The 21,326-nt window shown below is 33.8% G+C and overlaps 1 protein-coding gene and 1 long non-coding RNA gene across 2 annotated transcripts; one reads left to right on the plus strand and one right to left on the minus strand.

Moving 5' to 3' along the window:
- The first annotated feature begins 6,818 nt into the window (after positions 1-6,818).
- LOC118344312 lies at positions 6,819-7,272 on the plus strand. Its single transcript, XR_004798085.1, has 2 exons — positions 6,819-6,851; positions 7,172-7,272. It is a non-coding gene; the product is annotated as an uncharacterized LOC118344312 (long non-coding RNA).
- A 10,160-nt stretch (positions 7,273-17,432) lies between these two features.
- On the minus strand, positions 17,433-20,264 carry LOC108997184 (myrcene synthase, chloroplastic-like). Its single transcript, XM_018973338.2, has 7 exons — positions 19,915-20,264; positions 19,560-19,836; positions 19,068-19,449; positions 18,722-18,940; positions 18,459-18,597; positions 18,103-18,351; positions 17,433-17,941 (listed from the first exon to the last, which is right to left on the minus strand). Exons 1-7 carry the CDS (start codon positions 20,182-20,184, stop codon positions 17,633-17,635), a joined length of 1,845 nt encoding a protein of 614 aa, XP_018828883.2. The 5' UTR covers positions 20,185-20,264; the 3' UTR covers positions 17,433-17,632.
- Positions 20,265-21,326: the final 1,062 nt, after the last annotated feature.

The following is a 21,326-nucleotide window of genomic DNA, read 5'->3' on the forward strand; positions in this document are numbered from 1 at the left end:
TTAATACTAATACTTTTTTATTCGAATGAAAGTTCATTAAATTTCTAATGTGCTGAGTACACTGCAATTAGCCCAAAACACAGGTTTTGATACTTTCAATAATAGCTGCAAACATGATCTAGATGATACTTTAAAGACAGGTCCCATGTTTAAATTGTACCAACCTTTGTTTAATTGCCTTTAATTGCTTCAAATGGATCACCATCAAGATCCATATACGATTACAGTATAACCACTATGTCAGGACTAAAACTATGGTAGTATAGGTGATAGCCATACCATAATGATGAATCAAAGAGAATCTGCCCCAATCCAATTCAAACAATTGAGCATGTAGTATATTTTACTTAACTATGAAAAACAACCCCCACCCAACTCTGATAGCTTCATCGAAAGCAACGAAAACAATCCCCACCCACCATCCATCTCTAGTAATAATAAAAAAAACCCTAGGATCTTTATTGCTAATCCAAATCCGTCAGTTACCTCCAGCTTCCAAATTGCAGAGAAAAAAAAAATCCAATCTTTCTATATAGAGGTACGAAAGAAATACATTACTTTGTATTTGAGAAAAACCCAAACAAAGAAGACAAAGTTGGGCAATATAAAATCTGTCATGTTCACGATATATAAGAACTCAGCCATATACAAACAAACACAAACACATCCAAGAAAGAAGAGAAAACCTGTAAAATAAGTGTAAAAATAACCCAGCCATGTACATCGAGAGAGAGAAAACCTGGGTATGACTTTGTTCGGTCGGTTGTCTTCGTCGGCGGTGCAAAACGGTGCCGAATGTAGTCTAAGTTTGAAAAATGTGACTTGAACGCCGCGAGTGAAGGCGGGCGGAGGGAGTACGCGGGGGAGGGGAAAAATTCGAAATGGGGATGATTTGAAATAGAGATCGGGTAAAAGCCGTAAAACATGTGTTTCACTTTTAGGAGGCAAAAAAAAAAAGCCACGTCATCCATGGGTGTGTAGTGTTGGAGAAGAACGGCTGATGAGTAGAATATCTCATTTACAACAATGAAACTTTGTTGCAAAATGTGACTACTTGCAACGAGAAAATATTTCCATACAATTGACCTTTGCTCAAACCGTATTTGTGACAATGAATCAACAGAGAAAAATCTTTGTAAATAATCTTTTGCGATGAAAAATAAATTATTTGCAACAATTCTTTCGCCGTAAAAAGAGACTTTGCTTCTTTTCGTTGAGTTCAAAAATAGTTGGAACTAAATAATTTTGGCGACTAAAATTTGTTAGAAATAGTCTTGCACAATTTTTAATGAATTTTTCTGAAAGGATATTTCTAGCGCTTTTGTATTGCCGCAAATATACATTAATTGGCTACAAATTTGCCGACAGTTCTTTTGCAGCGACAATATGGCTTTTACGACGAATAGTTTCGCCATAAAAAGTATATATTGTGACGATTTTTTTATTTGATGGAAAGAAAATATCGCAACAGAAAAAATATGATTTGCAATGATAAAAATCGTTGCAATAGGTATAAAAGTTATCTCAAAAAAGTTAACAGTGAATTCTTTATCAGTATTTTCTAACTTTGCACTGAAATTCAGCAACAAAATGAAAATCTCAGCAAATAAAGACTATTTGTGGTATTTTTTTGTGGCGATCTTAAAATTGCTAGAAATTACCTATTTTCTTGTAGTGACCTCATCTCAATATACTAGCAAGGTTCAATGCATTGATCTCAAATAATATTAATTGAGAGATTAGTTTGTTTTGCTCGTAATATCAAGATTTTGGTAAAACAACCAAATTACGATCTAACTTGTTCATCATGTATTTTTGTAAGGAGCTAGAAAAATATAAGTATACTAGTACCATTTTAATTATTAAGAAAAAATATAAAATAAAATACAATACCTTAACGGCAATTTTGAAGAAACAAGCCAAGTATTATTTATAAGAAAAATCTAATTGTAAATAATTTTATGCATTTATACGTGTATTTATTCAATATGATTAATAAAATTTTTTTAAAAATAATATTAATCTAAATTTAAAATATAGAAATAACAATATTAATATTCAAATTAATACACAAATTTATTTATACTTAACAAAACTCGTATTTATATATAGAGAAAAGCTCCCAGCCGGTCGGGTGATAACTCAGTTTTCACACCCGGCCAATAAAATGTTGCCACATAGTACATATAACAAATTTTCATCTACATTCACATGCACCATATTCTTCTTTATTTTCATATCTTTCCCTCCTCTCTCTTTCTCTCTCCCAACAAGGCCAAGAAGCCATATTTCCCGAACGCGAGACACGGCAGAGTAAACCAAGCGCCACGCATGTGCGAGGATGCCTCATCCCTCCTAGCATCATCAGCGTGAAAAACATGGGCATCATCTCCAGCGAGTTCTGATGTCCTCTCTGCATGCACAGCACACATGAATTCATTAGTTGAGTGGGTACGGAAATTACTCCTAAAAAAATTCTGGAAGGACTAAAACCTAAACACAGTTGAAAAGTTTTGCATCTTTGTAATCAGAATCTAGAGCGTATAGGGTAGGATATGGCACGTTGAACCTGTTGACAATCACAACAAAATAGAACTTTTTCCCTTCATTTAATAAAATATACTTACAGAATTACAGAATAATAAAAAAAATTAAAAAGAAAAAGAAAAAAAAAAGAAAGAAGAAGAAGAAGAGGAGGAAGAAGATTGGGAGGATCAAAATAAGGAGAGCAAGAAGAGTGTATTTTAGAGAGGGAGAGAACGTATTTTAGAGAGAGAGTGGGGACGTTACAGCGGGGTGGGGGAGGGAGGGAGAGAGAGGAGGGAAAGAGATGAAAATAAAGAAGAATCTGGTGCATGTGCATGTAGATGGAAATTTGTTATATGTCCTATGTGGCAACATTTTATTAGCTAGGTGTGAAAACTGAGTTATCACCCGACCGGCTGTGAGCTTTTCCCTTATATATATATTCCTTTATTTGTACGAGAGTTATATATATATATATATATATATATATATATATATATATATATACACTAGCGGTTGGGCAATGTGCGAGGCACATTTGCCTAATTGAAAAATAACTTATTTTGTAAAATATAAATATGTTTTAGGTTAAAAAAAAAAAAACATAATCATAAGTAAAATAAGTAATATATAGAGAATTTTTTATGAACTCAATTTCTGCACCTAACAAGTGAAAAGGGATATGGAGAATTTTTGTGATAGTGATAGTACTTCACTGCATAAATCGAAGCAATCCAACCGAAGAAAAAAAAATGAGAAGTGGTAAAATGAAGGGTTGGATTTAAATCTTAAAAATTTTAATGTACCAGCAGCAGCCTCGTCCTTCAAAAAACAACACATGTAGACATCATATCCTTAGATATGATTTGGATCGATGTATTAATAGTAGTGACATGGTTTGTGAATAGTAATATATAAAATTATTTGGATTAAGATTTTTTATTTGATTTTAGAAAATGAGGGAAAAAAAGTTAAAATAAAAATATTATAAAAGTTAAAATATTATTGGAAAATAATTTTTTAATGTAGTTTTTGTTTTAAAATTTAAAAAATTTATATTTAAGAAAATTGTAATGATTAGATTAACAAATTAAAAAATATTTTATATTTAAATAATATTTTAAAAAATATATAAAAGTTTCTGAAACTTAAGAATCTATTAATCTCTTCCTCGAACTCAATAATTTTGTTTGGGAAGAGATAGATTGTCAATTCCCTCCTGACCCAATGATGTTGTAAATTTTTTATTTTTTTAAAAATGTTTATGATCATTAAAAAAATACATGAAAAAAGGAAAATAAAAATAAAAAAATGAAATACATATTCATGACATATTTTCAGGTTACTTTTTTATTAGTTGTAGCAGTTCTCTTTAGTTAATTAAGAATATTATCATATTTAAATTATGTTAAAACTCTAATTATTTATATAGTTATACTTTTTTAAAAATATTTAACAAAATTTCATTATTTATTTAATGATGAAATATTAATATTTTATAAATAGCTTGGTTATTTTGAAATTAGTAGTACTTGTGTAAAATCCTGTATGTCGTAAGATTTTCTAATTGATAAAAAAAAGTACATTTGCCACATCTGTCAAATTGAAGAAAAAAATAAATGTAATTTCAAATATTAAAATAGTCTAATGTATAAGAATAAAATTATTATTTATTTATGTTCATAATTTATTATGAAATTTAAATTATATTAAAAATTCAAATTAATTAGATAGTTTTTTTCTCTTAAAAATGTACAGTAAAATTTCATCATTTATTTAATGATAAAAAATTAGTATTTTATAAATTAAAGTTGATTGTTAGTGTATGATATAATAAACAGTAATAGGATATGCGAAAAAAATATGTGAAGAAAAGAAAAAGCTTCTTTATTGATCATTTAAAACTCAAAAATCAATATTTTTTTCACTTTTTCTTTCTTTCTCTCTCTCATTCCCTACGCACGATTATGGTATTACGTCGCACATTGGCATTCACACGAAAAAAAAATCTTTACTGTTCATCATACTGTAGATGAACAGTAATAAAATATATAAAAAAAAAATGGTTAATTTAGATTTACTGTTCATGATGAACAGTAATAAATGCTCTTTTTAAGTAATAGGCAGATATATTTATATATAAGTCTTCAATTAAGAGGAAAAATAAAAGAACAGATGGGCTTTAAGCTATTTCATTTCTATTTCATTTTCCTCAGTTGTCCACCAACAAAATAGAAAGATCAACGAATATTTTGTCAATGGGCTCTCTACTCTGTACATACCGTTCAAAGTTATCATTTGCGTGTTTTTTTTTTAAATATATATATATATATATAGTGGTGATAAACGTGCAAAGCACGTTTGCTACATCTATCAAATTAAAGAAAAAAAATAAAATATAACTTTAAATATTAAAATAATCTAATGTATAAAAATAAAATTATTATTTATTTATGTTCATCATTTATTATGAAATTTAAATTATATTAAAAATTCAAATTAAATAGATAATTTTTTTTCTTAAAAATGTACAGTAAAATTTTATTATTTATTTAATGATAAAAAATTAGCATTTTAATTATCTATTTTATGTTAGTTTAAATCAATATTTAAACTTCTATCGTTAGATTAAATCTGAAAAATAAAGATGAAGAGTTGTAATTTAAAACCTATAAACCAATATTTTTCCCCACCTTTCATTTCTCCCTCTCTCTCATTCCCCACGCACGATTGTGGTATTACGTCGCACATTGATATTCACACAGACGAACCTAAAAAGAAACAAAAAAACAAAATAAACGTGAAAAAAAGAAAAAAACCTCTTTACTGTTCATTACTGTTATGAACAATAATGAACAGTATAGGAATATGCGGAAAAAAAAAAACCACACAGCCTCTTTACTGTTCATTACTGTTGATTAACAGTAATATGATAGCCTCTTTTAAGATATAGACAGATATATATATAAATTGAAGTTAATTTTAAGTGTATGATAGAATATTTATATTTTAATTATCTATTTTATGTTAGTTTAAATCAATATTAAAACTTCTACCGTTAAATTAAATCTGAAGATTAAAAATGATATATCACTTTTAGTATTACTCTATAAAAGTCTAAATAACTTAAATAAAAATCTAAAAAATACTTATCACACAAATTTGATCCAATCAATTCAATTATATATACTTGCTTTTACAAATTCTAATACAATCACTAAAAATTCAAGAATTATAAATAAGAATTACATAACAATCCGACTATAAAGAAAGCATTTGACAGAAGTAATAATTTATTTTACTCTTTAGATGAATACAAAAAAAAGTCTATTTAAAGAGAAAGAGGTAATATAAACACTTGCAGAAAAAAACATGCAAAAAAAAAAAAATTTTACACTGTTTATTACTGTTGATGAATGGTAATGAAGGTAATATAAATAATTGCAAAAAAAAAAAAAAAAAAAAACCTCTATACTGTTTATTACTGTTGATGAACAGTGACATCAACAGTAATAAACAGTAGATACATAACCACTTTTAAGTATAAGCGCCTCTTGAGGGCGTAGATATATATATATATATATATATATATATATCTTTTTAGCATAGATCGAGAGACGAAAACAGCAGGTTTCACGTGTTAAGTGTGAAGACTTGATGAAAGTATCTTAAAAACGACAAGTAGACTTTGTTTTTTTGTTTTTAGTAGGCGCAATTTTAATTCCTCGTACGAATCTTACTTCTTATTACAATACAGGCCCCCTCCTCGACCTTTGTGCCTACTTTAATTCTTCGTTTGTTTTTTATTTGTACGAGAGTTATATATCTTGTAATAAGCGCCAATAAGCAGCAGGTGTCGTTCACTATTTTTTTCATTTTACTATTTTTTTCCATTTTTACCCTTAAGTCTCTAATCTATTTTCATTGCAGTCCTTCACTTTTTCTCCAGAATTGTCCTTACTTTTTTAATCATTTTCCGTTTGCATCCTTTGTTTGTAGTCTTACTCTATTTTTTTCCCGATTATACCCCTACTTTTCAATTCAATTTACACGTTTGTGCTTTCCAGTGCTTTCCAGTTCTTGCTTGCACCGCTTCGATAAGCAGCTGTCGTCCGTTTTCGTTCATTTTTTCCAGTGCTTTCCAGTTTCACTTTTCCAGTTGTTATCTTCTTTTTATCACCACTTGCACCGACTGTTGTTAGATTCGGATTTATTTTTTTCTCCGTTTTCCACCGCTTGCCGCTTTGTATAAATTCAGTCATCACGTTGTTTTAACATTCTCAAATCAAGTACTAAATTTGCCTCTCAGCTCTCAACTTTCACAGGTATTTTTTTTATGTCGAATCTTCTGGATTGAGTATTTTATACTATTTATTCAGTTCTTTATTTTATATGCAATAATTAATTGTTAGAAATAAATTAATTTTCACTTTTCTAAATAATTTTGTTATCCCTTGATATCCTTTTTTTAATAGATCTGTTGAGATCAATGAAGATCTGTTAAGTTATCTAGGAAAAAATATAAACGAAGGACCATACGACCAATAACAAAGAGTAATTTTTTTTTTTTTTAATAGATGTGAATATTCTTGTTTCTTTTTTCCTGTGTACGTGAATGAAAAAATCGCAGTGTTCATCCTCACAGATTTGAATAGATCTAATTTATGTAAATGTTCAGAAGCTGAAGTATGTGAAACCTGTCAGATCGTTTGTAAATTTTGAAATCAACACGGTATGTTTTTGTTTGTTTTTTTTCTTAGTAAAATATGAAATTTTCTATGCTTTGATGAAATATAATCAACTTGATATGCTTCCATTTGCTTTTGTTCTCGATTAAATATTAATTTCTCTATGCTTTCAGGAAATAGTTCATGCACATGCATGTTAAAATTTTTTAGCTTGGATAATTTCAGACCCAATATTTACAATGTAAAATATAATACTTATTTGCAGCGATTTATGTTGCGCCGGACTTTCGTCGCAATTGTAGAGCCTTTTAAAAGATTAGCTAGCGATTTACAAAATTCGTTGCCAAAAATTTTTATTTACAGCGATTTTTTTGGCTGCTAATATTATTAATTTCGCCGCAAATAACGTTGAGATTTCAGTCTCGTTTCGCTGTGAAAAGTATTTGCAGCGTTTTCTATCGTCGCGAATACATAAAATATCGCTGCAAATATCTTGATATTATTTGCAGCGTGTTCAAAACTCGCCGTGAATAATATTTTTTGCAGCGGTTAAAATCGCTGCAAAGAAGATTGTGTCTTTTTCAACGAGTAAGTGTCGCTGCAAAAAACTATTTGCGGAGACTAGAACCCGCCGCAAATAGTTATTTTAGGTAATTAAAAAAAAATGCACAAAACAGCAACATGAATTCTTCGATGACAGCAACATACTCATCACTATCAAGAAGATGTTCTTGAAGACCCAAATCTGGAAATAAAGTATAAATTGATCATCTATTAGAAGGGACTCATGCATTCATGATAATGATTAGAAAAGATGGGAGGGGCGATGAAGGTGAATTTATAGATGCAAGTGCAGTTAATATGCAATACAAAGCAGGGTAAATAGACATAACCATGATTAAAAATCGTTTTTTTCTTAAAAAATGGGGGCATGCATTTTTTTAAGAAACATGGGTAGCAAGTCTCTTTTCTTGAACTAACTTAAAGTTAGTTCATTATATGGCACAACTACAATATCATCATCACAAATGGATGAAAAAGACTTACACAAGGGGTCTTTTAGCAGCTTCTCATTATTAGTTCCAACATCAACCATCACAGGAAGCACCTATTGATGGAATACAAAAAAGGAAAAAATTAATAAGCAACAAATCAATTACATGGGCTTCACACTTAGTTGAGTTGAGTTGTTCATTAAAGAATCAAAAGGAGAATAGAGGTCAAGAATGTATAGTGGAAAACACATTATGTATCGAGCAAAAATAGAAAATGATCTCAGCACTGAACAATAATGAAAACTTTTTTATGACTGATTGTAAGGAATTTAAGTACTGTGATCCAGTTGTACACAATCAACTATGAACTCTGCTGCAGATAAATAGAACCATCATACGGCTTATCAGAAATTATCACAGATTATACCAAATACTTAACTTCAATACTGCAAATCAGATTCAAGTATCTGGACATAAAAGTTCATTATTTAAATTTACACCTTAGTGATGTGGCTGGAACACCTTCGCTGACACAGCAATTTACCGATTGCTGCTGCTTTCTCTCTCTCTCTCTCTCTCTCACACACACACACACACAAGCATGCACAGACACAAATCAACTGCAACACCATTAAAAAATTTTAAAATTAGATGAGGACCTCAAGCTACGAGTGCTTCTAACCAAACTTAAATTATTTTCACTAGGTAGGAGTCATCTTTAACCATTCAGCAGCAGAGCAGGTTTGTCAAACCGTATCAGAACTACAACAAACTCAAGTTGCAAAGACCTAAATTGCAAGAAGATTTCATTATAAACCTTTGCACTTACATATGGAAAGCAGAGGGAGAGAGAGATTCACCAAAAGCATATGCTGCAACATTGCCCTTGGTATATGTGGCAGCTACCTCTTGGATTTTCTGCATAGCATTGAATGAGCCCAACTATGATTATTTATTATGGCCATAATGTCAATTACCATGAACATAGGTGTGCCTAACAACCTTGTCAATTACACTAATGAAAGATATTATCAAATGATTTTTTTTCCCTTTTTAGGCAAATAAGGCTATATTGAGAAATACCTAAATCATCCAATATAATCATGCTTTTTTGGATATATGCTAAAACCAGCATGTAGACCATGAGTTATGAATTAGAAAAGGTTTAGATCATGTGCATATAGAAGATAAAGATGTAACACCCCGTATCCGGGAGGGTCGAAGCAGGACATGAAACAAAACCCTAGAGCTGCCAGTATAACACCAACATCATTCACAAAAAAATTGAAACAAAATCCTAACTTCATGTTCATAACCCAAATCCATTAAAGAATTACCTCCATCACAAAGCACCTCACAACTCTAAGCCACCAACGCAGACATCAAAGACACAATACTCTTGTTTATTATGCACCCTTGCAGCACAAAATAGAGAGATGAGAGAGAGAGAGAGCCGGTGGAGGAGAGATGACCTATCGACGAGGACGAAGAGCATGGTGGTTGTGGTGGTGGAGCAGGACCGAGGAGGCGTAGAGCTCGCAGAGCAGAACAACTCCAGCCCGTCGGCGTTGTGTACTCACACAGAGACTTTAGAGAGAGAAACATAGAGAGGGAAAGATGCGGACATCGAGAGAGAGAGAGAGAGAGAGAGAGAGAGAGAGAGAGAGAGAGAGAGAGAGAGAGAGAGAGAGAGAGAGAGAGAGAGAGAGAGAGAGAGAGAGAGAGAGCGAAAAGGAAGAGAGCCGTCGGGGGGAGGGGGGTTTCCTGCGAAACAGAGGGGAAATGAGAGAGGGAAATATCGGGCGGGAGGGAAAAATGAAGGAGTCTGCGGGTTCTGGTAACTTTTGATTTTGAATATTACTTTTTCCGGCGATTTAATATCGTCGGAATAAAGCGAAAAAACATCTTTTTTTTTTTTATTTTTATTTCCAGCGATTATTAAAGTTAAAAAATCACTGCAAAAAGTAATTTTCACAATTCCGTCGAATAATAATTTGCTGCAAATAAATTTTAACTTTTTACAGTGAATACTTCTGTTGTAAAAAGTAAAAAGCGTTGCAAAAGATTAATTTAGTATTTGCAGCGAACTTTTACGTCTCAAAAAATTAAAAATTGTTGGAAAAGATCATTTTATAAATTTGATGAAAAAATATTGTGACGATGTAGAAATCTTCACAATTAAAACGTTTTTGCAGCAATTTTATTTTTAATAAACATAAAATCATCGTAAAAAAACCTCATTTCTTGTAGTGTAAGTGTGAAGACTTGATGAAAGTATCTTAAAAACGACAAGTAGACTTTGTTTTTTTGTTTTTAATAGGCCCAATTTTAATTCCTCGTACGAATCTTACTTTTTTTTTCAACACGGGCCCCCTCCTCGACCTTTGTGCCTACTTTTTTTTTTTTTTTTTTTTTTAAAAGCAAGTCTTCATTAACCGAAAAGGGAAACATACATAATAGTCTTAAGAAAACAGGAAATTATAAAATACAAACTATTTAGGAGGATCCTTCCCACTGTGAAATTGTAACAATGATGGAGGAATTTTGATTAGGGGGATATTTCCAAAGGCTTGCACTTCTGCTGCCCATTGCGCTAGATTATGCGCACATCGATTTTGGGATCGATGAATTTTTCTGGCCTTCCAATCTTTGAATGACTCGAGTTTGTGCCTGATGTCATTGATAAGAGGGCTCATGATCCAATCTTGTGTTTCTGATGCATTGGAGATTGCTTGAATAGTGACTTTGGAATCTCCTTCTAAGATTATTTTTTCCAACTGCAACTTTTCTGCTTCCTTAACAGCCATTAAAGCTGCTGATGCTTCTCCAACATTTGAACTAACCTTGCTTATTTTATCAGTTAATGCAAAGAGCAGCTCACCATTTTCTGCCCAACAGAGTGCAGCAAGAATAGAACCTTCATTTCTTGTGGCGACATCAAAATTGATGAGATGATAATCTGCTGCTTGTCTTTCTTCATTTTCCTCAGTTTGTTGTTTTCTTTCTGACCATGCTCTTAAATGTTGTTGAGAGATTTTAAGAACAGTATCCATGTATTCTGAAACTGAAGGAAAGACCTTTTCATGTTCTAACTTATTCCTTGTGAACCAAAGTTGATCCATTGCTACAGAGGCAAAAATCTGGAATTCATGTTCCTCATCTGCGGGAATTTTTAGGCTGGACACTGGATTAATAATTGTACTAATCCAGTTAGAAATTGGATGATTTGCAAACATGGATGAGTCAATTGGCCATTTAGAATGTCTCCACATTATTCTAGAGAAAGAGCAATTAAGAAACAGATGGGAAATGTTCTCAGGTTCAGTTTTACAGAGAGGGCAACAAATTTGATCTTCATCAAGTGGAATGACATTGTTAATCTTGACTTTTGTGGGGAGGATGTCATGACTGATTTTCCAAAGGAAAAGTTTTAATCGATCTTGAATCTGCATTTTCCAGAGAGATTTCCAATTGATGGACTGAGAGCTGTTAGAAAGGAGATTAGTCTGATTAACCAAGGCTGCATACGCAGATTTAACTGAGAATTTTCCAGAGGCATGATGGATCCAGATGATCTTGTCAGGGATATGATGGAAATTGTGATTGGCTAAGGGAATTTTTTGGATTTCTCTGCTAGTATTTTCAGAAAAGAGAGTATTTAGGAGAAGGATGTTCCAACGCCTTGGCTCTTCTAAGATGAGTTCCGATACAGTCAGAGAATGATTTTCAAGAGTGTTATGAGGGTGAATTTGAGGACTCTTGCTTGGAAGGGAGGGGATCCAAGGATCAGCCCACACTCTGATGGAGGTTCCATTGTTGATTTGGTAACAAGAGCTAGATTTTAGGAAGTCTCTTTGAAGAAGAAGACTTCGCCAAAATCTTGAGTCTGTTGATTTGGGGGCTATCTCAAAAAAAGAGTTTGATCTCAGATATTTCTTAGAAAGAACTTCTTTCCAAAGACTGGAGGTTCCATTTATGAAAATCCAGGCAAGCTTAGAAATAAGGGCAGAATTGAACATGAAAGATTGTTTTAATCCCAGTCCGCCCATGGATTTTGGTATACAAATGGAATTCCAGGATTTAGGGATGAATTTCTTTTTTTGGTTTTCTTCAAAACCCCACCAGAACCTCCTTAGTTGAGAATCAATTTTGCTGGCCATATTTTTAGATAAAAGGCAAGTGGCCATAACATATGAAGGAAGAGAACTTGCCACTGATCTAATGAGAACAGTTTTAGACGCCTGAGAAAGAGTTTTTGTCTTCCAACCTTGGAGTTTAGTATTGATTTTTTCAATAAGGTCATTGAGGAACTGTTTTTTTTCAGCACCATTTACAAGGGGTAACCCCAAGTATTTGGTGTTTGGAGGTGAAATTCTAAAATCAAAGTGGCTTTTAACATCAGTGATAAAGTCGGGACCACTATTAGCACTGAAATGAAGAGAGGATTTCCTATGATTGATGTTTTGACCAGACCAAGAATTATAAGTGGAAATACAATCTGCAAAGGCTTGAACAGTTTGGGAGTTTGATGTTCCAAAAAGAAAAAGATCATCAGCGAAAAGCAGATGGGATATTAAGGGTCCATCTCTAGACATTTTTATACCTTTAAGGCAGCCACTATTTTCTTTAAGGATAATAAGTCTCGAAAGAACTTCAGTGCCAAGAATGAATAAGAAGGGAGAAAGTGGGTCTCCCTGTCTTAGGCCTCTAGAAGGTTGAAAAAAACCTTGTGGAATTCCGTTAATGATGATAGAATAAGAGACAGTAGAGATGCATTCTTTAATCCAATGAATCCACTTTTGATGAAATCCAAGATGATGAAGAATATCCAAAAGGAATGACCATTCCATTGAGTCAAAAGCTTTTGCCATGTCAATTTTGATAGCCACAGAGCGAGTTCTGGTTCTCCTTTTTTTCATAAGATGGAAAATTTCTTGAGCCAAAATTGTATTTTCTTGAATGAGTCGATTTGGCAGGAAAGCAGATTGAAAAGGAGAGATAATACTAGGCAAAATAGATTTAAACCTATTGGCTAAAAGTTTTGCTATAATTTTATAGCAAACATTAGATAAGCTAATAGGTCTAAATTGATTGATATCATTTGGATTTTCAACCTTGGGGATCAGAACTAAATTTGTGTGATTGAGTTCCTTTAAGAGATTGCCTTGAATGAAGAAATTTTTTACAGTGGCCAGGACATCAGATTTGATAATTTCCCAGAATTTTTTATAGAAGAGTCCTGTAAATCCATCGGGACCTGGGGCTTTTGAGGAGGGAAGAGCTTTTACAACAAGGAAAATTTCTTCATCAGTAGGGATGTGGCAAAGATATTCATTTTCAACATCAGTAATTTTCCTTTGAAAAAGATGATCCATGTTGACTGACGGAGAAGGATTGGAAGTGGTGAAAATTTTTTGGAAATGGTCTTGAATGGTTGTTGAGATGATAGACGGGTCAGTGGTCCATTGATTTCTTCCCGTCTTCAAACAGTCAATAGTATTCCTTCTACGTCTAATCACAGTAGATGCATGGAAAAATTTGGTATTTAAATCCGTAGTGGTAAGCCAAGTCACTCTGGATTTTTGTCGCCAAAGAATTTCTTCCCTAATGAGGAGCTCATGAAGATTTGTTTGAAGATCCGTTTCCAAAGACAAGGGGGAATGAGGAAGATCTTGACCTTGTAAAGAGGAAAGAATACCAGAAATATTTTTTATTTGAGTTTGAATGTGACCAAAATTTTTGAAATTCCAATCCCGAAGGGCTTTTTTGGTATTCTTTAGCTTCTTTGATAAAATAAAGGAAGGAGTGCCAATATAACATTGAGACCAGGCTTTTTTTATAGTACTGAAAATAGAAGGGTCTCTAAGCCAAAATTCCTCAAATTTGAAGGATTTGTTGGATTTGTGATTGTTTGAAGTGTCCAACAAAATTGGAGCATGATCAGAGGAATCACGAGTGAGAGTTGTGATGTATGCATTGGGAAACAACTCAATCCACTCTAAATTGGCAATCCCTCTATCAAGACGTTCTTTGATGAGATTGAAACCAGCCCTCTTGTTTGACCAGGTATATTTAGGACCATTAAACCCAATATCCACAAACCCAAATCTATGCATGAAAAGAGGAAGGCCTTTTAAAGTGGAAGATTGAGCAAAGCTTTTACCACCAAATTTTTCAGATTGAGAAAGAATAGAATTGAAGTCACCAATTGCAAGAGAAGGCCCTAAAAAGGAATCAGTGGTTTGACTGAGCGTATCCCAGAACCATTGTTTTTGATTAAAAGCGGCAGGACAATAAACAAGATTTAAAAGCCAAGGCACATGAGCAGGATCCGAGTAGACCAAAACAGATATCATATTAGTACAGATATTCACAAGTTCTATATCGATACCAGGGCGATACAGAAGCAAAAGGCCTCCCCATTTCCTTGTCGGTGGGGAGTGAACAAAAAACGAGAATCCAAGCATATTAACAATACGAGTATTTTCACATGGGGATAATAAAGTTTCAGAAAGGAAAACAACATCAGGATTATAGGTCCTGATTTTTGCCCTAAGAGATCTAATTGCAGTGGATCGGGCAATACCCCTGCAATTCCAAGCAAGCAGTCTCATGGAAATTTCGGTGGCAGTGAAGACCCTGCCACACCAGTCGTTGGATTAATAGGAAAAAGGTTCATGGTTTGAGTCTGAACTGTATTACCCGAGACTGTCAAATCTTGCTTCTGAGATGGTGCATAATGTGTTGATGAAGAAATCTTTTTGTTCCTACGCTGTCTGCGGTCCACTTTTGTTTTTCTGAGTGGAGAGCTCTTCAGAGGGATGTGAGGTGCTGTTCTGAATTCTGGAACTGTGTCTTGAGTTCCTTCATGATCTTTAATGGCCGGCTCACGATCAGCAATTGTGATGGTAGAAGATAAGAGAATTTTTTTGTTTGGGAATTGTGTGTTTTGTTTCACTGGGTTGATGAGTTTCCTCTTTCTTGTTGATTCACTGGAAGAAGCTGGAGGCGAAAGTGGCATGGTGAAAGCTGAGTTCAATATATTCTGCTCTAGGGTTTGGGTAAGGTCGGGTTGGGATGAAGGAAATTGGGTGAGGAACGTTGAAGGGCTGGGATTAAGTTGGAAAGTATTAAAGGCTATGCCTCGGCCTGTTGGACTAACCAGAATCTTCGGAAGCTCTGAAATGATTGGGCTTTGGGTTGCTTTAAGTTGGGCTAAGACTTGATTGAGAATAGAAGGGTTAGACTCGGGTTTTGGCTGGGATGAGTTTGGCGGGTCGAGATAAATTGATGATGGATTCGGATTGGACGAGATTGGGATCCGCGGACAGGCGATATCGGTTAGTATACAGGATTGAGATAAGGGAATGCTGATGTCACCTGAGCATTGAGAGGAAACCGAATAATTGCCTGCCATAAGTGGAGCTGACAAGAATGACGGCTGAAGACTTTGAAGGGCGCCACGTGTTGCTGAAAAGTCTTCCACTGGTTCCTTTCTGGCTGAACAATAAATATGATGAACAGGATTGTGAACAGTGTCGTCTTCTTTGTTGATCGAGAATTCTGAGGAGCTGCTGGAAAAAAGATTCTTGATACAGAATTCCTTTTTTTCTCCACTTTCAGTGTTGATAATAACTGCTTTGCCTTTTCCCAAATGATTAACGGGTGGAATATTTTTTGTAGGGGCTAAGCTGTCTTGTACCTCTTTAGAAAATGCTGGTTCAGGCACCGGTTTCTCGAGCAAGAAATTAGGCTGGAGTTGATTATAGAGAGAAACTTCCGGTTTTACAAGGCTGACAGGGATACGACGAGTATCAACAGATTCCGCACGCATCCAATTACCATAACATGGATCATCAGAAGAACTAGTGTAAATAGGACAGGATTGCTGAAGATGACCCAGCCGACCACATCCATAACAAAATTCCGAAAGCCTTTCATATTTGAAACAAATTTTTGCTGGCTTCTTATTAATTCTGGGTAAATTAAAGCCTTCATACAGAGGTTTCTCAGTATTTATCTCCACTCTAATTCGCATGAAAGGTTTGACACTGTTTTCCGGAAGATAAGCATAGTCAATCTCAATCAGATTTCCCAAGACTTTACCTATTTGGATCGCATTCTCAATTGTCATCATTTCTAGAGGAAGACCACAAATATGAATCCAAAAGGCTGAATAAGATAGGTCAATTTCTTGAATACTAAGTCCTGGAGGCCACTCTTTTAGGACCAAATGATAACCTTTAAAATTCCATGGGCGCTGATGAAATATCCTATTTTTCTCCATGCTTGAAGAGAAGGTGAAAAGAAAAGTATTTAAACCCAGATCTTCAATATTCAGGCCAGGTGCAAAACTCCAAACTGCTCGGATTGTGGTATAAAAGATGTGCTTATTAAGAACTTTTGTGGATACCAGCTTACCTATAAGCGCATGGTTTGAAATCTGAGCAGCTTTTTCCGTTGCTGGGACCAGGATGATGTCTTCCCAAGTCAGTGCTTTAGTTTGTTCTATAAGCTGATCGATACCTTGATTCTCTTTTGACATTTTGGGAAGATGGTTGGTGAGAATGATGAAAGTGGTTGAAAAGATTGACTAAAAGGAAAAATAGTAGATGGAACGGGACAGACGGTTAGATAAGAAGCGGGACCTAGTGGAAAAGGTATAGATTGGCTGACGGTTAGGTTAGAGGAAGGTCATGAAGATGGAAACAACAAGAGGAGAGAAAACTCATCTTTCCAGAGAGCGGAAAAAAAATTGATCTGATCATATCATCTTTTGTGCCTACTTTAATTCTTCGTTTGTTTTTTATTTGTACGAGAGTTATATATATATATATGTATATATTTATATATATATCTTTTTAGCATAGATCGAGAGACGAAAACAGCAGGTTTTACGTGTTAAGTGTGAAGACTTGATGAAAGTATTTTAAAAACGACAAGTAGACTTTGTTTTTTTGTTTTTAGTAGGCGCAATTTTAATTCCTCGTACGAATCTTACTTCTTTTTTCAACACAGGCCCCCTCCTCGACCTTTGTGCCTACTTTAATTCTTCGTTTGTTTTTTATTTGTCCGCTCGTACGTAAGATAATGCGATTTTTTCAACAGTGCCGATCTTAACCATAACGTTTTTATTTTGGAGGGATCAAAATTGAGTTAATAATGTATTATGTCGTGCTAAATTTAATAAATAAAATCTGATTAGAAAATAGCGAGTTACTGTTTAATAAATAAAATCTGCTAGTAAATGCATTAATAATGGGGCCATCATTACATGAGAGAGATCAGTTCGTCTTGTACATCATATTATATATAATATGAATCTCGGTAATTAATTGTCTCATGCATTAATATATAATATATATATATATATTGTTTATTTCTTCGGATCCAAACAAGAACATTTGGGTTCAGCACTAGACTTCATTTGTGTACGGAAATGGGATGAATAAGTAATGCTAACACGCGGTCTTTAGTTTCACGGTATTCAACACCATGCCCATCTCCGTGCTGGTACATGCATTGAGACATCCTTGCAAGGTTCATTGCATTCTCAACAAATTTTTCCGAAAAGGGATCAGAACTAATATTGGTTGTGCGTTCTTCATTTAACTTTTTCCACATTGTACCAATCAAAGATCTTATGTACTCACGAGCATCTTGTTCACTGGCACCAGTATCATTCATATAGCATTGGATGGATTTAGGAGCATCACCTCTCTCTAACTCAGCCTGAGTTCAATAACATGGACATAAATGTTTGTGTGTGTATGTATATATATATATATATATGTATATGTATATTTATATAAGATGTTAACCAATGTTCATGTCAAGTAGTCTAAAAATTCTTGACGAGACTTTTATGATAGCATGGTTTACATAGTACGTACCTTAGATGTTCCAAGATCATCAGCAAGTCGTAAAATCATTGATGAGCAATGGATTAATTTCGAATACTCCTCCAAGCAACCCAAGGCTTCCTTTGTTATCGGATTTGTGATAGCAAAATAAACATGCACCCACATAACTGGTCCTGATACTGAAATCCATGCATTTTCAATATATTCTTGAAAGCTTGGTGTATATCCGCTGTAATACCACTTCGCCTCCAACAAATAAGTTTTACATAAATCTGCCCACTGAAATATTCATAGTAGAGCAATGAACTAGAGGAAGTATATATAATACTTAGAAAAAAATAAATGTTAGAGAAAAAATATTATTAATTTAGTAATCAAGGTCTCACCGCTTTTTTAAGGTATCGAATGCTGTTCAACCCTTTCTCCTTGAGAGTGTCAAAAGCCATTTCATTAACAGAATTATGAAGACAAAGGAAACATATTTGCATGTAATAAGGAAGTTGTTCTATTGCATTGACATCCCATCTGCAACCACAAAAATTACACCTAAGTCTTTACTTCAATTGTAAGCCATACATATACATATATATGTATGTATGTACGTACGTATATGAAACATCAAAGGTGTGATATTTCCATTAATACAAACCTCTCAACTGCATCCGTGAAGAGCTCAAGTTCATCCAAAGTGCCATATACATCGTAGACATCATCTATTGCTGTTATTAGTGAACCGACTTTTGTTAACATTCTCCTATTATATCCAAACCCAGGCTGAAATAATATTCCCACTGTCCATAGGAAATTTTCCATCAACCTATCCCTTGCAAAGCTCAAATTTTCTCCAAAGCTTGTGTTACTCCACCACCTAATTTATATGAACCAAAGAAAAATGTATCATTTTTACAATCATAGCAATGCATTGTCACTAATGCCTTGCGAATCAAGAAGGCTATGATCTACAAAATGAGGTTAATCAACGAGTTCTTAGTTACCTAGACATTTGTTTCAGATCTTCTTGGTGGACTGCTTGTACCATGTTGAAATCCAATTCTGCAAACTCAAGCAACATAGGGTTCATATCTTCTCTACTCCTATATACATCAATGAACCACATTGCTTCCAACCTTTGTATCCTCCAATGCAGTGGAAGCTCCAAGGCATGGCTAACCATAGCAGAAAGATTTTGATCCGTGTTTAGTTTCATGATGAACTCCTTGAGTGTTTTTGTTGCAAAATCTCTTGCTTCTTCCAAGACACTTTCACCTTCTATTAAAAGGAATGAGGCTTCATACAAGCATAGAATTCCCTTGATGTCATCACAAAGACTTTGCTCGAAACATCCTAACTCATTATTCTTGAAGCGATTGAAAATCTCTGCATGATGGACAAAGATCACAAGAAGTCATCAGCTGATGAGTAAAAGTGCATGTAATTTTAGTTGTTTCAAAGCATATACTGGCTAGCTGCAGTAAGTTGCTTATTACCTTGTGGGATGCTATATCCATGTTGTCTCAATAGTCTAAATGCAAGAGCAGTGGCGTATAAATTATCTTTCTTGCACATATAGCCACGGCCTTGATAATTAATATTGTATATACTAAATTCTAGTATTGTCCTAATATCACTCTCAAAGTGATAAGATATTCCAAGCCTTTGTATGATATCAATCAGTTCAAGTTGTTGTGAAGGGTCAACCACTTTGTGAAGCATCGTCCTCACTTCTCCCCTCAACTTCTCAATTCGTCTAGTGCATGATTCCCCCTATTAATTCGAGTTTGTCAGTACGTATATTTGAGTGAGACATAAGTAAATTAAAACACTGCAAACACAAAAATGTACCACATATTCACTTCTCAGAGACTGGATATAATCATCGTGCCAAATGGGAGGATGGTAATTAGCTGATCGCCTAACAGCATTAATATCGGAATGGCTTGAGATCTTCTCGCTGCTCGTGGCCCTGCAATATTTGAAAGCACGAGGGACACTGCCACTAGTTCTGGATCTTACAAGATGGTAGGTGATCATGGGCATTTTAGATGGGGCAAGTACTCCAATACTGAAACTGGTAGTAGGGAGTACCGAAGCATGAAGAAGGTGAAGATCCATAGAGAAATGGCCTAATTTAGTATGAAGGGAGGGAGGAGAATAAGGTATTCGGAAGGAAATGAATCATAAAAACATGTGATGCCTTCTTCACAAGCAAAGTTTTCCTTTTTATAGACGAAGGGGATACCAATTACAATTATTAAAGCACATACATATCATTTCAAAAATGATCTTATCAGTACATTTCCATCCAGTCAGGGGATAGGGAGCACATATATGAAAAGTAATATTAACAGTAACAAATAGTATTTTTTTTCGACATTTTTTATTCTGCATATACTCTTATGCAATTGACTATTATTACAATTGTACCCTTTTAGGCATTCAGTTTTGCAAAAAAGTACATAAATAGCTTACTATAATTACAAAAATTGACATTAAAAATCTTTTGCCGTGTAGTATCTTCTAAGAGTAATTCTATATACAATCGTGAAATGTGTAAACATACGTCGCGTAATAGCTTTGAAAAAAAGTGGAGTCTACTATTAAAAAATTATGTTTTTTCATGTGGGTCTCATATTTTATTCATTTTTTTCAAAACTATTACGTGACAGTTGCACAATTCACAATTGCAAATATATTTTCTCATCTTCTAAAGGTTTTGAACTCTTTTAGTGTATTGACAAAAAATGACCCTCACTTTTTTAGATGGGTTGGCGTGCATGCAGTATGACATAGTCACATAAGCTTTTACGTATATATATACTAGGCATGTACAATTGTTTTTGGAAAATGTTAGTCTTCCTGCAGCCTCCCTCTGAATTTTTTTTATATTTGTTTTTATTTGGTAATTAAAGAAATATTTTTTAATGATGTTGTCTATTTAAAAAAAATATTGAAAAATGTTAAAAAAATGCATGTGAAAAAAAGAAAAAAAAAAAAAAAAAAAAAACACATGAAATACACTAGCGAGAGCCTTCAACAAAGCAGGGGTGACTATAGAGTCACTCTTTTTTATTTTAAATTATAGCCAGTGAATAGTATGTCTTGTTAGGAATAACGCTAACTATGTTATCATGTATATATTTATGGAGAAGTGTCCAAATTAAATTAGAAAAAGCTAGCTAGCTAGCATATAATTATGTATATCATGTGGTGACGATCAAATCATGCTGCTAGCTAGCTAGCATGCACGTAATTGC

The sequence above is a fragment of the Juglans regia genome, chromosome 13, assembly GCF_001411555.2.
Source record: "Juglans regia cultivar Chandler chromosome 13, Walnut 2.0, whole genome shotgun sequence".
In the NCBI taxonomy this organism is placed as follows: Eukaryota; Viridiplantae; Streptophyta; class Magnoliopsida; order Fagales; family Juglandaceae; genus Juglans; species Juglans regia.

Coding starts and splice junctions, on each gene's coding strand:
- LOC108997184 (XM_018973338.2), bottom strand. CDS start 20,184: ATGGATCTTCACCTTCTTCATGCTTCGGTACTCCCTACTACCAGTTTC. Junction 19,450..19,559: donor TGGATATAGCATCCCACAAG/GTAATAAGCAAC, acceptor TCCATCATGCAG/AGATTTTCAATCGCTTCAAG. Junction 18,352..18,458: donor TTCGATACCTTAAAAAAGCG/GTGAGACCTTGA, acceptor TGAATATTTCAG/TGGGCAGATTTATGTAAAAC.